Below are 15,697 nucleotides of genomic sequence, written 5' to 3' on the forward strand. Positions count from 1 at the left end.
CCTCCAACTGGCTCGTTGGCTCGTTTGCCTACTTCTTTACATACAAAAAAAAGTTAGCGAAAAATGAATAATTGTGTCGTCAGAAATTGCAAAAACACCACAGCTGTGAAAAATGCATAAGCTATATTAATATTTTGTAATCAGAATATGAATAATTTATTTTAAAAATAATTATTTCCATTTTTAATAAATTTCGAGAAAACAAATATGCAAACGAGTGTGTGCCGCTTGATTCGTAATACATTGCGGCTTTTACTTGGTGCGGGTAGTCCCGCGTCCCGTAGGTTACGTGCGGGACACTTGTAGTTCTTCTTCAGTAGGCGAAGTAATATCAAACGAGCCATATTTTATTGTTTCTTATTAGGTACAGCCGTTTCGTTGCGTCTTTGATCAAATTTTACGTTTAGTGATGTTCACTTGATGCAACACAATTGTCGATTCTGATCGATTTAGGAAACAAATGGATAATAATTCTTAAGTCTTTAGAAAATTTTATAAAAATAGTCTAGGTTTTTTTTAGTTTTACCGGAGTAACTTTTATTTTCAAAATACGAATTAATAAAGGACTTAATTAACTTATTCTCCTATCAGGAAATGAAACTATTTTTCCGGATTAAAATCGCGTACAATTGTTTTACCAAACAAACCTAAGAAAACCTAAGAACTCGATATTATTCTGTTATTATTGTACTATATTACCTAATATTTCACAGCTTCTTTAGCGAAGTTTTCGTGCCGATCCACACTGCGCGGCCGACTGTGGTAGCCGTCCAGTACCACGCTTTCACGTACATTAATCGCAAATCTCAGGGCTCGTTTATTCGACACGAATTACATCGCGCTCACGCCGCGTGGAGATCGCGTGGCCGCCGCACAGCGACCGCGTGCACGTGTTCAGAGACCGAGCTGTCATGGCAGAATACGATCTATTAGTTTAGTGTTTTTTGCGTTTTAATTTAAATGAGAAAACTCTGATGTCGATGGAAGCTGGCGTGTCTTTGTAGTAAATAGAATTCAGATTCGATTCGCCATTAATGTACATGAAAGCTAACTGGGTTACCGCACGAAAACTGTCGCGTCGTGTAACTGGGCGCCAAGGTTCAAGTTACACTGAAAGAGCAAAGGCGTGAAACGGCCGGAAGAGCTAGTATGTTGCCTCTTTGATCTAGTCGTTACAAGACTCGTGCGACTTCACGGCTGAGTTTGAATTTTTTTAGAAGATTCAAATTTGTAACACTTTGCACCAAAAATATCTCGCTCGCGGCTCTTTCAGTGTGATATAACCCTTAAACTTATTTACGTGCGTAAACACCCACTTGCATAATAATCTACAAATAACTGATTTAATATTCTACACTTCTAAATCCGCCCCCTATAGCCACCCAGAATAAGCTCTGCTGTATACGCAGTCCGTAGAATACTGCTAGACTAGTTTACTTTAGTTACTTCCATAAAGCCCTACGGGATTCTCATGTGGGATAAAGTGGCTGATGTACAAACCATATTTGTGTTGCAAAAACGACCGATTCGTTCCATATACCATTTAGGTTGTGGGGTTTCTCTCAGAGAAAAGTTTAGAAAGACTGGTATCATGATTGTGGCATCGCAGTACATTTACTTAAATATTTTGTATGCCCGTAAAATATACATAATTACATAATATTAACCTTAAAACCATTGACTTACAATTATATGGACGTCGGGTCCGCGCTGAAAAGTGTCCGAACTTATAGGGCGTTAAAATCGTATACAGAGCGTCATTCACGCTTTAGTCTTCATTTGTTCGACTGACAGCGAAGCAAGCAAAATTAGACAGTACTGCGATGACATTACAATTTAAATTCAACGTTTTAGCTTTTTCATATTCCTTTACATGTCACTACGTTTAAATAGGTTCACTTGGGACATTTTTTTCGTGGTTTGTGTATTAGACCCGTCGTCCATTTATTTGTAAGTCAATGCTTAAAACTAAATCCAAACCCATGATACCACGATTTTGTTTAACTAAGGTAAACGATTATTTCATGAAGAACTGTATACGTTTTTACGATAGAAATTATCATTTCCTAAATTTAAAACTTACATTAAAAGTATTTTAATTGAAAAGTCATATTACAAAATTAAACAGTATTTGTTAGATAAGATGTATGAAAAGATAACATGAGTCTTGATTCCACACAATTATGATTCAAAGTGCATTTAAGTTTATTTGAAAAGAGCAACCCCTAGAGCTTCTTGCTCGTTCTTCTCAGGAAGGTCAGCGTAGTGAACGAGCAAGAACTAGCTTAAAAAAGACGTTTTCAAGTGTGAAAATGTTACCTATGGAACAAGTGATTATTTGACTTTGATCCCCGGTAGAAAACAGTACTGTAAATTCTTTCTATTTTCCAGCCCCAACGAATTCACTTGCGACGACAATGCCTGCGTCAGCGTAGACCATGTTTGTGATGGAAAAGCAGACTGTGCCGATGAAAGCGACGAAGCAGCATGCCTTGGTTCTTCGTGAGTATATTTTATTTTTATATATTTCGAGCCATTACTGTCGACTTTGCCGAGAGGGTTTTAAAAAAAATATTTCTACTAATAAATGTCATACTAAATTGTGATACGAAGTTTTGGAAAGGGTCGGGGAGGAGAGAAGTCTTTTGAATGTAATAGAAAGGAGAAAGGGTTGCAGTGCACAAACGCATTAATAATCTCAGTACAGAGTACTAAAAAAACCGACCTCAAAAGTACGTGGAATTACGTCTATTTGCTAAGTTTCATTGAAATATCCCCTAGTTCGCCACTATACAGGACTTGATACTGGAGATAATAAAAATAGGTTCTCACTACGACACTACTCAAAGTATATCGAGGGAAAAACGCCTTGAATTGGAGAAATAGCAAAATCAACTAAATAAGTGCTAAAAGTAATTGCTCCTAAATTTAAGGTAGGCGCTATTTATAAAAATGAATCTTCATGCGTGAAAAGCCACCCTTAGAGGTGGATGATTTCCTTCAAAATGAAATGGGATCACTATGGAAGTACCCCCTTTCCAACAAAAAAAGAATCATGAAAATCGGTTCACAAATACCGTAGTTATCGCGTAACATACATACAAAAAAAAAAGAAAAAGAAAAGAACATACAGTCGAATTGAGAACATCCTCCTTTTTTGAAGTCGGTTAAAAACGAGAGAGAGTGGCCGTCTCCTCACGCTCCTACTGGTAGGACCAAAAGGATAAATATATCCTCGTGCTCCTACTAATGTACTGTCACCTATATTTATATGTAATTTATATTGCAGTACTTGTATAAGTTAGTTATCTGATTACAATTAAGCGATTTAAAAAAATGCGAATACTTTCAGACATAGAAACTGCGAGCCTGATTTGCCATATTTGTCTTGTGGTCGATGCGTCAAGTCCCTGTAACGGCATGTAGCTATGATTTACATTTATAAATATCACACATTTGTACTTACTTTTCGTACATAAACCCTCGTCGAAGAAGATTATAAAATGTATTAGGTCTGACTGTGACTTAAACCTTGTGTTTGGAGGAGACCTGTGCTCAGCAGTGAGTAGTGGGTTGAACTTATTGTTGGTACTAAAAGTAACTACTGGTTTTTGCAGACACAATCGACCTTTCGAAGAGCCAATTCTGACCAGATCAAAAAGACAGTCAACGTGTTCGTAAGTACTATTATTTATTAACTAGTAATATATTATTATTAATACAAAGATCGAACACTTAGGATTCGAACCGATGTCTCTTAGCAAATCGTGTCAGGCGCTATGCCAACTAAGCCACGGAACGAACCTGCGGACCTCACGAATTTTTCCTTCGTTCCCACTAGTTCTATAATATTATATGTATAAAATATATATATTCTTCAACCGTATATTAAGGATAAAACAATTTTCGAGTTAAAAATAGAATAAAGTCAATATAACTAGTGGGAAATTATTTTTCCCACTAGTTCTATTATTCTAGCAATATAACTTAATAGAACCAATGGGAAGAAAAAGACCCACTAGTTCTATAATAGAACTACTCAATAGAACTAGTGGGAACGAAGGCAATTTTTCTATGTGCTTGTTGTCGCATCTTTGTATTTGGTTTTCAAGGACTTTTTAGCCATAGCGCCATCTATGAGAAATCTATAAAAGTATTTCGTCACCCAGTTAGGTACATTTACAGCCACCGGCCCTGGCTAGAGATGTCGGTATTAACAGCAATTATTTTTTTATTTTATTCGTATTCAATTATTTTTTATGTGTTTGTTGTCGTGTAATATATAACTTGTAAATGTAGCAGTAGAGCTCCTTGTGAAAGAGTTCGTCTAGGGAAGAACTCCCACCTTACCTATTTCTGCCGCCAAGCAGTAACGTAAGCATTACTGCGTTCCGGTTTTGATGGGTAAGGGTGCTGGTGGAAATACAGGCACGTGGGACTTGTCAACTTATGTCTCAAGGTGACTGGCGCAGTGGCAGTGGCTGTCTTTCACAAAAAACTAAACGTACTGCAATGAAATCAAATGGCTTCACATTCGTCTCAGCAGGAAATTGCATGCTGTGTCTCCCGGGGATCTGAAAGAGCGTTTCAGCTTTCTCAGATCCCAAGATAAGTCCCGTCGCTCTCGTTAGGTCCCAGTTATCTTTTCCATCCTTTAATTCTGGTTTTTATTCTCGCTCCGTTACTGTTCATGCGGTTAGACTTTGGAATGTATTTCCTATTACCGTTCGTGATAGTATATCTTTTCAATTTTCAAAATGAGAGCTAAGGAGCACTTTTTACCGACTGTTCCATCAATTTTATAGGTATTATAGTATGTAATACGTATTTATTAAGTATTTATATAGCTCTAATAATTTAATGTTTTGATAATATTTTTTTATTATATTTTTTTTTGTTGTGCACGTAAACCCATTTGTAATTATCGTCTCCTGCATTTCGGTCTGCAGGAAGAAATTTCTGTCAGAAAAGTGTTTTAGCTTGTTACTAAATGTGTTTTTGTTTTTACTTTTCTGTACAATAAATAATTAAATATTCTATTCTTCCTTTTATAATAATAACAATAACGTACATACTCAACATAGCCTCGCACTAGGGAAACCCTGTGTCGCGGGTACCATAGACACAGACATAGACAACCACAAATTACACCCAAACTCACGAGAGAATATAAATGTAGGCCATACAAATGTTCCTCCCGGCCCGAGAATCGAACCTGGCACCTCAGCGTGGCAGTCCGGCAATGGTAACCGTTCGGCCACAGAGGCAGTTAAATTAAAGTAAATAAAGTAATTATTGTCTCCTGTATTTAGGTCTGCAGGAAGAAATTTCTATTAGAAGTAAGCAGTACCTTTTGTTTATGTTTTCCTTGTTACTAAATGTGCGTTTTTTTTTCTGTACAGTAAATAATTAAATATTCTATTCTTCCTTTTAGATACACTGTATTGTTAGCCCCAATAACGAAGACAAGCCTTGGTTTTGACCTTAAAACAATCACCATTGCTTTTCCATGAACTTTGGAAACAATGAAGTTCTTCCTATTACTAATCTAACTAACCAATAGTTATAGAGAGTTTACAGTTTAACAATTACAGATTTATTAGCATAAATAAGTTAAATTACGAGTAACTACACAGGATTATATTGTAAAGGGTATTGACGTGAACATGTTATCAGTCGTAACATTCCTATTTGTGCCATGAGTATTGCGCGTCAACTCCATCACAAAATATTCACCCAAAGACAAACCTTCGGTATTTGTGCTTTTTCCAAGGTATGGTATGGCATCTATCATGTAGTACGGCACGTTCCACTGTCACACATCAATACAATTTTGATGCCATTTTTTGCGGGCTTATTCGGTATGTGCATTCTCAATTTACACCTGTCACGAAACCCCAGCAATTGTTGATCTATTGTTACATTCGTCACTGGAATGTAATTATTGCGGCATTGTGCTATGAATAGATCACAAATTAATCTGATAGGCATGACAGGACCGTTCTGTGATCGTTGCAGACGTAGATTTTTGTCATCAAACCGCAAACTTCTTATTAGAAAGTCAAATCGTTCTCGACTCATAGCACAGCTACTAAAGGAGCATAGCTGCTATTTAAGTAGCAGCTACTTAAATAGTCCCACAAAAATTAGAATTGAAAATTTCGTTAGTTGTCAGATGGTTTATCCTTGAGTGCTGCAGCCAGAATGAGAACTCCTACTAACGCTCTTATCTCGAAAATATTTGTGTCTTTTTGAGTGGCCGTCACATTTTTATACATACAGCTCTCTTTATAGATATTTCTACATTGGTCCACTTGACAATCTCACCAAAAAATTCTTCTGTCAAAAATTTCTTCTCTGCATGAACGACTTGGGCCCATTACAGCTCGAACAATGTTCCTGGCTGAGGTTCGTGAGGAAGTTTGTCTCTTAGACGTAGTCCATACATGACTATTTTTTCCAAGGATATTACCTTGTAGTAGGTAGTTTAATAATCCGCGAAGATGCTGGCAGCGCTGGATTTGCAGTACTTGGGAGATCATGATGATTATCATCATTACTTTCTTGGTCTTTAGCGGCAGAAGGTTCGTAGTTTTCGTCGACGTGGAAATCAGCGTCTTCAACAAAATCTTCCGTCTCACTAGCTGATTCAGTCTCCGGGATTCCAAACATCTAGTTCTAGGTTTATGATAACTGATATTTTGTCTATATTTAATGTTCTCCTGGCATAAGACATGATGGTAATCTACCTATATAAACAAACAATAAAACATGTAATACATTACGGAAAAAAACTCACGTTAAAGCTAACCATCCGTCGAAACGACGGGCAAATTTAGCGTATTTCCAAAAGTACATTATTTACCAAATCGACGCGTGCGCCACTCGAAAGGCCCCGCCGGCGATTGAGTTGGCTAGGCGCGACAAACTATTCCGACGTACTGTTTGAAAGAGACAGCGATATTTCTTTGCTGTACTCGTAGAGGTTAGCATTCTAGGGTTAAATTAGAAATAATCATTATCAAGATTTCGTAGTTGGGTGCGTTTCGGAGAAAGCGGCTTCGATAGTAAGCGAGACTTAAAAACTCCCATTGTTTTTTTCTTCCGTTTATGAAACTCACTAATAAATACCTATAGTATTTAACCGGTTAACCAAGTGACAGCTGAAGTTTGTATACTTTTAGTTAATTACCTAAACCTATAAACCATAGTAACAACATCATGATATTACATCAAAACAAAATATGACAAGTTCAATATTTTATGTTTACAGAAAGCACCAATGGCAGTGCAGCAATGGCGAATGCGTGAGCTTCGACGCAAAGTGTGACGGCGTTCTGGACTGTACCGACGGAAGTGATGAGACGTTTGCACTCTGTAGGAAAACTAGGTAAAACGACAAGGCGTTTCCTATTTTTTTTAAATTTATCAATGAATATTTTATGCTATAACAATTGTAACAAAGTATAAATTTGAATAACCTTAGAGCGAACTCGGAGCATCGCGACGCATTTCTCTCTGCAGCATTGAAAAGTACGCCAGAGGTGACGACGGATAAGGACGCGTTCCTGTTACGTCATGACGACAGATAGGCTCAACTCAAACTGACGCGTCATGTTTTCATTCATTCATTTCATGTCATCTTCTGGGCGAGGTCGTTCCATCACCCTATATATATAGGCCCTTTCTTTGCTCCGGTACGTAGTCAAGAGCAAGTTTAACAAAAAAATCTGCTCTTTTCTTCGCAGATGTCAATCAAATTGGTTCCGGTGCACATACGGTGCATGTGTGGACGGAACAGCACCTTGCAACGGCCAGAAGGAGTGTGTTGACAATTCCGACGAGTTGTTGCCTCGGTGCCGGAATGAAACTGATGAAATTAGGTATGTGACCACCTTCATTATTCGTTTTAATGGCGGCTCTTCACATGGTTCCTAGTACTCACTATTGGGTGTTTGATGTACTAGGAAAACATTTGACGTACAGATATACTCGCAAACACTGACAAATATGACCGTCTACACATGGAGACCAATAAGAAGTTAAAATAATGTATAATTATCATATTGTGGACGGCTTAATTGCGTATTTGCCTATGTGGCTCTTTTGATGTGCGTCGAGAAACTGACCAGCGCACAGTAACACGAGTTTGGTGTTTGCTGTATTTGTCGTATAGGCAAACAAGGCAAATACTTTGTCACACATATTATCTACACGTGCCCCCGTGGTATGCCGCCTCGATGAAGCTATTATATCCATATTTAGTTCTCAAATTCGAGTGATAAACCGGCCGGCATTTTTAAATTTTATCACAATAGCTAACATGGCGAGCAACGCGACGTCACATTTTTATGACTTCGCGACGCCCCTCGCACTGTATTTTAAAACATTTTGACGGTTCTACGCTGTAATTTTATCAACGTAAAAATTTTGCGCGACAAACAAGATGAAAATAAATAATAAAAACAATGGTATGTATAAATCATTGGATAAAGGTGAGGAGAACATTTTTAGTATAGTTCAAGACATGAGAGTAATTAGAAATACGTAAATAATAACTAATATAACGTACAACATGTAAAAATATAAACTACAAAAACCCGTCATTTTTGCTTCGGCGGTTTGCGGTGATGATTAAACGACAAAGATAGCTATACACGCAATTTCATGTCGTTGTCCTTGTTCTTCAAAATGTATAACAATGTTTATTACTAAAGAAGCAAACTTAGCTTTATTAACTGAAATAAATATAATATGAAATAGATATTAATGTCAGTAGTAAAATGGCAAGAGGGCCCACAAAACAACAACACACACAACAAGCATTGTAAGCAAACAGTTCCCTGCTGATCGACATTTTCAAAATTTTCAGATTTCAATTTACTTGCGACAATGGCCGCAAGATTCCAGCCTCGAGCCATTGCGATGGCATCGACGATTGTGGCGACGTGAGTGACGAGACCGTGAAAAGCTGCGCTGGAAAAAATTGTCCCTCATATTTGTTCCAATGCGCTTACGGAGCATGCGTGGACGCGGGGTCGGATTGTAATGGGGTAAGTGTCGCACTCGTGATGGGGTAACAACGACATTCTTGAGTACGACCAATACTAGTTAATATTGTTGGTTATTAGCTATGGTTAATAATAGCTTTACTTAGCAAGATAGTGACAGAAATTAGGTAGATAAAACGTATTCCTCGTATTTGTTCAATTGTAAGTATGGGGCATTCGTGGGTGCAGAGTCGAGTTACAATGGAGGGTAACCTATCACAAAGTCAAAAATTAGTTTTTGATAAGTTTGTCCGAAATAACGTTTGTTCGAATGTTCATTACACCGAAAACCGAATTATAACGAAACAGGTGTTCTTTCATGATATGTTGAATGTTTATCGCAAAGACACGATTAGGTTCGGTTAGGTTAGGTTAAGTTAGGTTTAAAAGAAAAAACATTTTCTTCTCAAAATTACTTTCGAGGTTATGAAATTTCGACCAACCGGTATTTCTGGAAAATGTCATTTCGGACTTCTGATAGATAACCACAATGGAGATAAGTGTGGCATTCGTGATGGGGTAAGAATTACATTCTTCAATACGACTAGTTATTATTGATATATTAGCTGTATTTATTTAGTGACAGAACTTGGGCTGATAAAACGTATAACGTACGCGGGTGCTACTGACACTCACACAGAGCACCACAAATTACACCCAAAATCACGAGAGAAATAAATGTAGGTCATACAAATATTTATCCCGGCCCTAGAATCGAACTCGGGACCACTGCGTCTGACTGCGTGGTAGAGCATGGTAACCGTTCAGTCATGGAGGTAGTAAATGAATCTTAATTTCCCTACGTTGTTGTTATATCGAATGTTTTCACAGATACAAGAATGTGCTGACAATTCCGATGAGTCCGACGAACTCTGCAACAGAATAGGCACTGGCACAATTACCTCTACCACTACTAGGTAATGTACCACTTACTACTATAAATAGTGGTTCACATTGATACTTACGAACTTTTTTATTCAAAATATTCGCATAAAGGACGGCATTATCAATACTTAAAAACTTTAAGTATTGATAATGTCGTTATATTTTTATGGCTTCTATCTTTCGTCTCTTTTGTAAGAAAGTTTATAAAATTATTATCTTTTACTTAAATTAATGGTTATTCAATGATCATCAAATCAATGGTGATCCATACTTTCTCCGAAAAAAAAATCCCCACTACTGACGATTTCAACGATTAATAATTAGCATCCACGTCCGCAACTGCAGATGTCGTCATAATAAACCCACATCGGCGGCATCCTTAGAATAGACACATGTGCTGTACTCACTCGATTTTAGGATCTACCTACTGAAAACCTGATTCCCAATCTCTCCTGAGGCATTAGCTGAATAGATCCTTTTGCATACGCTACAGACGCACACCAATGCAGTAATTAAAATTGTGTTGACTGTTTAAAATTTTATTTATTTGGTTCGTTGTTTTTTCTTTCTTTTTTGTATTATTTTTGGTTTGTTTATTTATAAATAATTTTCTGTATATTTTTTGCGTTGTGGCGTTGCAATAAATATGTTCTATTTCTCTTATATAAAGTGTCATTGTGTTACCTTTAAGGATATCTCTATTTTCCATTAGATGACCGTACTTAGGTTAGTCCGGTCTGAATTAGTTCTTAAAATAATTTACTTCCACAGACCAGTGTCAGGGGGCAATTGTGTGCTGCCTCCTTATCCTGAGAATGGTCGTTACACTGTTGGGGGTGTACCCCAAGCCTCTCCAGGACAGTCCTTCAACAGTTTCCAACTGAATGTGTCGTGTAACCCAGGCTAGTATCTTTTTTATTAATTCCTAAGATATAACAAAAACATAAACCGATCTTTATCATGAGGCAAGACTTATTTTCCTGATATTAGGTGACGGAACGAACAAGTCGTGTGCTTGGTGGCAAGCGACACGCCTGTCCATAACAGTTGCAGTGCCATTCTGGCCTTTAAATTGCAACAATCTGAAGGTCACTATCACTGCGCCCGTCACTCTGAAAAATAAAATTAACAAGTCCCATGTGCCTGTAGTTTGACGTGGTTGAGGCTTTTGATCGGATGTGGCGCAAGGCACTCCTACCGAAGCTACCATCCTATAGGCTTCCAGAAAAGCTATGCACTCGGATCACCAATTTCTTGCCTGGGCGCAGCATAAAAGCCTTTGTTGACGGATTATGCTTGGACACCATGCTCTTCAACGCTGGTGTTTCTCAAGGATCAATGCAATCACCTACGTTGTTCATTCTTCATATCAATGATATACTAACTAAATTGTAGCCAAATTCGACGTAGCATAAATGTCAACAAACACAAATATGTGATTTTAATGAACCCGACTTGTGATAGTGGTAAAGTTCCAGAAAAAGCTTTATGCCCACTTAATAAAAGCGAAAAATACGTGCGTTTCGCGTCTGCGATCTGAGCGGCGGTACGTCACTGTTTCTACGTTAATCAAATTTTTTACTTTCAGGGTACAACGTTATTGGTAATAGCACTGCATTTTGCATCGGTGGGTCGTGGTTTACGGCTCTGCCCCAATGTGGCCGTGAGTATTCTTTCTTTGTATCACTATTAATAATAGAATACCGTAATAGTAAAAAAACTTCATGGCATTGAATAAAATAAATGTTGCAATAAAATGAACATTTTTATTGGGGATATTGAAATCGGTCGCATTAATTAGTTAAAACCAGAAGTATAATATCATTGGTTTAAACCATTGACTTACAAATAAATGGACGACGGGTCTAATACAAAAATCACGAAAAAAATGTCCCAAGTGAACCTATTTAAACGTAGTGACATGTAAAGGAATATGAAAAAGCTAAAACGTTGAATTTAAATTGTAATGTCATCGCAGTACTGTCTAATTGTGCTTGCTTCGCTGTCAGTCGAACAAACGAAGACTAAAGCGTGAATGACGCTCTGTATACGATTTTAACGCCCTATAAGTTCGGACACTTTTTAGCGCGGACCCGACGTCCATATAATTGTAAGTCAATGTTTTAAACATTATTTTTACAGGCTTCTGCAAGGTGAACCGGCATCCTAGCGTGCAGTACCGCTGCTTAATTTCCGAAGGTGAAAATGGCGCTGAAGGCACTAGAGAATGCAATGAATTGGTACGTTCATTTTTTATTTCTATCAATCAATTTGCGTTCAACTGGTACGCATAGTTTTTATTTTGTGACACCAAGTGACAGGACGAACAAGTCGTGTGCCTGGTGATAATAATAATAATAATAACGCACACACTTAACATAGCCCCGCACTAGGGAAACCCTGTGTCGCGGGTGCCATGGACACATACATAGACAAACACAAATTACACCCAAACTCACGAGAGAAATAAATGTAGGCCCTACAAATATTTCTTCCGGCCCGGGAATCGAACCTAGGACCTCTGCGTGGCAGTCCGGCATGATAACCGTTCGTCCACGGAGGCAGTTGCACGGAGGCAGGAGGCAGGTGGTAAACGACACGTCTGTCCATAACAGATTCACTGCCACACAGAGTTTTAAATCGCAAAGATCTGATGGGCACTGCCGCTGCGCCCGTCACCATGAGACTTAAGTTGATAAGTCCCATGTGCCTGTAATTTCACCAGCACCCTTACCCTTCAAAACCGGAACGCATTAATACTCACATTACTGCTTGGCGGCAGAAATAAGTAAGGTGGCAGTACTTCGGATGAACTCTTCTAGCAAAGTCTTCTAGCAGACGCTAACTCGACTGAGTCAATAAAACAGACAAACAAATTAGTTTAAACGATTTTAAAGAGATGTCGCTACGATGCTCCAAATGCAAAAGGCGGAAAAATACAAATTTGACAGTTGTAGTCTTGAGAACACGAAGTATAAATTTATAGAAATATGATAACTGTTATTCTTACCCAATCTTTTGGGGGAAAAGAATCGTAAGGTGGCAAATGTAAGGTGGCAGTACTTCTCTGGACGAACTCTTTCACAGGGAGCCCTACTGCTACTAAAAAAAGGTCTTAGAAGAGTTGTTAGATCACACTCCACCCGGATGCAGACTACTTTTGATATTGACGCGTGATATGAGATGAAGAACAATAAATAATTTGTATTGTATTGTATGTTTCCTTAGAGAGAGTTTAGTTGTTGAAAAGGGGCAGGGCAATGGTCTTTAAATTTCCCGTTCGCAAAGATTTTGTTTTCCCATAAAACCATAGAACATATAGCACAGATAAAAATATAATTGTTAAAACTAATTTCGAAGAAAAATTCCTTCGATAGGACTCGGACCTCCTAATATGCCAATGTTACTGCCAAAAAAAATCATGAGACGACATCTCTTGTCAACTAAGGTAAAGGTTGGTTGAGTGAAGAAAAAATTTCATAGATTTGTCACAGATGGCGCTACGGCAAAAAGTCGTTAAAACCTTGTCTTGTATAGAAAAGATAATAAATAAGACTGGCCTCAAACATTGATGGAATTATATGTACTCTAGCCAAATACGACGTAGAATAAATGTCAACAAACAAAAACATATGATTTTTTGGGTTTTCATCTCAGACTCTTTCATAGTTACCACAATTTCAATATTTCCCCCGAAATTCAATAAGATTATTTTATTCAATTAGATAATACTAAATCTTGAACTCTTGTTTATAATGAATATTATTCAACAGAAGTTTCAATTCGCCTAAAAATGACCAGTAATTAATTATTCGTAAAACCGTATCATCCCTAGTGACTTTTTGATTTGAAGGGAGAGATTGCAAACATTCGAGTTCTAGTGGTAATTCAAGTTCTGAATCGGAAATAGATGCTGGATGATATAATTAATATGTGGTAAATTAATATGAAATAAAATTTTACAATTTTGTTTCTTTTCATCTACCATCACCTACCACCTAGCAGTAAATATTAATAGAATGCAACTTTTTATTTCTAAACCTTAAGTATCAATAGGTATTTTGTAAACTTATAATAATTGGCTAGGTTAGTATTACTTCTACATAACCCAATTACCTTTTTAAATTCCAATTAAGGGAGCAGACCGTGGGCAGAGCGAGCCTTAATATTGGTTGCCTAGTGACCTTTTGTTATTAAATATTCTACATAGAATTTGGATAGAGTATAGTGAAATCTAATAAACCGGTTTTATCCGCTAATTTGCCTTCCTTAAAGGTGGAATATTTCCTTCAAAAGACTTATACCTAATTAGTATGGAGCTTGGTACTTTATTCGCAGAAAAATTAAACCAGCCTCAATTTTTTTGCTAAATACAAGCTTGGAATAAAGAGCTTAGCAAAATAATTAAAAAAAATATTGTGAATTTTTTATTTATTTATTTAAAATAAAAGTGTGGTAGATATGTTAAATTAATTCCATCAACACTGCGATACTAAAAAAAGTCCAAAAAGTAGCAACACTTAAATGCTAAAATATTCAAAATCATAATTATAATTGGCTAATTAAATTGCAACAAGAATGACTTTGACATCTGATGTGTCAATATTTTTTATGGCATTGGTCGCTGGCCCATTAGCCAAAAAATTACATAAAAATCCGTTTCGTGAGAATGCGTTCCGTTTTATAGAAATAGAAACCATTTATTGTAACGCCACATTATAAAAAAAACACAAAAACAAAGACTAATACTTATAACTAAGACAGAAATAACACAAAGAACAGCGTAAAAACATTTCAACAACAAGTTGCATAATACTATACTGACATGTGTGCGGCTGTGGCGTGTACAAAAGGATCCCATTCAGCTAAAGTCACAACCAAGGCTAGGTTGTGACGCTGGTTTTCAATGGGCCCTAGCCGAGTGAGTGAGAGTACCTTTATTTACATATTTTCTACTTTTGTGTGAGTGACGGACGTATGCGTCCCGGAACAGATAATAAAATAAAATAAACTACGTAAATACTTATATCATGAGTGTGTATAGTATTATTGCAGTGTGTATTACTCTTATATCGAATTAGTACATTATGATACAAGTGTGCTAAGTTGATCATTACACACGAGGCGTTATTACTCGCGCGAGCCGCAGGCGAGCGCGATAAGAAAGCCGAGAGTGTAATGATCAAAGCACACGTGTTTCATACGACGTTTTTCAACACATTTGCGAGGAAAATGAAACAAACTTGAGTAAAATGGAAATGAAAAATAGCTTTATTTGGCATTAATTATACAGATACACTGAATACTATATTAAGCTCACGTTAATGTAAATAATATTATTCTATTCTATACTATATCTATCAATAGCAATTAATTAAGAGTCTCCAAAGCCTATCAAAGTCATTGTATCTTGATTTTATCAAAAATGTAGTTATTTAAATTTAATTATTAAAACAATTGTTAAATGTACAATTTTCAAAATGGTAACGTGCAGTTTTGTTAGGCATTTGAACCGTCTGTGTGATATTATTTGTTACTATTTCATTATTGTCTTCTTGCGTAAAAGTCGGTGATACGGGTTCATTGTGTACAAATATGGATGAAAGTGGTGGTGGTTCATTTAAAGACTCAGAAATAGACAACCTAGGTAACAAATAACTTGTATCACGGGAGGTGGATGGCTGCGGTTCAGGACACATCTTCTTAACCTGGGGCTCCAGATTTATAGCGTGGGTTATTTGAGTACATATGTTGGACTTATT

The 15,697-nt window shown here is 37.0% G+C and overlaps 1 protein-coding gene across 1 annotated transcript in view; it reads left to right on the forward strand.

The window, feature by feature from the left end:
- Nucleotides 1-2,358: 2,358 nt before the first annotated feature.
- The window catches only part of LOC113229442 (vitellogenin receptor-like), a gene marked incomplete at its 5' end in the record, with an annotated part of 29,196 nt that continues 15,857 nt past the window's right edge, over nucleotides 2,359-15,697 (forward strand). The window contains 9 exons of the mRNA XM_026463033.1: nucleotides 2,359-2,502; nucleotides 3,618-3,677; nucleotides 7,274-7,390; nucleotides 7,749-7,883; nucleotides 8,873-9,053; nucleotides 9,882-9,967; nucleotides 10,707-10,837; nucleotides 11,524-11,598; nucleotides 12,078-12,175. Coding sequence (XP_026318818.1) covers nucleotides 2,359-2,502; nucleotides 3,618-3,677; nucleotides 7,274-7,390; nucleotides 7,749-7,883; nucleotides 8,873-9,053; nucleotides 9,882-9,967; nucleotides 10,707-10,837; nucleotides 11,524-11,598; nucleotides 12,078-12,175 — 1,027 coding nt within the window. The remainder of the gene's footprint in view (nucleotides 2,503-3,617; nucleotides 3,678-7,273; nucleotides 7,391-7,748; nucleotides 7,884-8,872; nucleotides 9,054-9,881; nucleotides 9,968-10,706; nucleotides 10,838-11,523; nucleotides 11,599-12,077; nucleotides 12,176-15,697) is intronic.

The sequence above is a fragment of the Hyposmocoma kahamanoa genome, unplaced genomic scaffold, assembly GCF_003589595.1.
Source record: "Hyposmocoma kahamanoa isolate Upper Pololo Valley unplaced genomic scaffold, ASM358959v1 100151, whole genome shotgun sequence".
In the NCBI taxonomy this organism is placed as follows: domain Eukaryota; kingdom Metazoa; phylum Arthropoda; class Insecta; order Lepidoptera; family Cosmopterigidae; genus Hyposmocoma; species Hyposmocoma kahamanoa.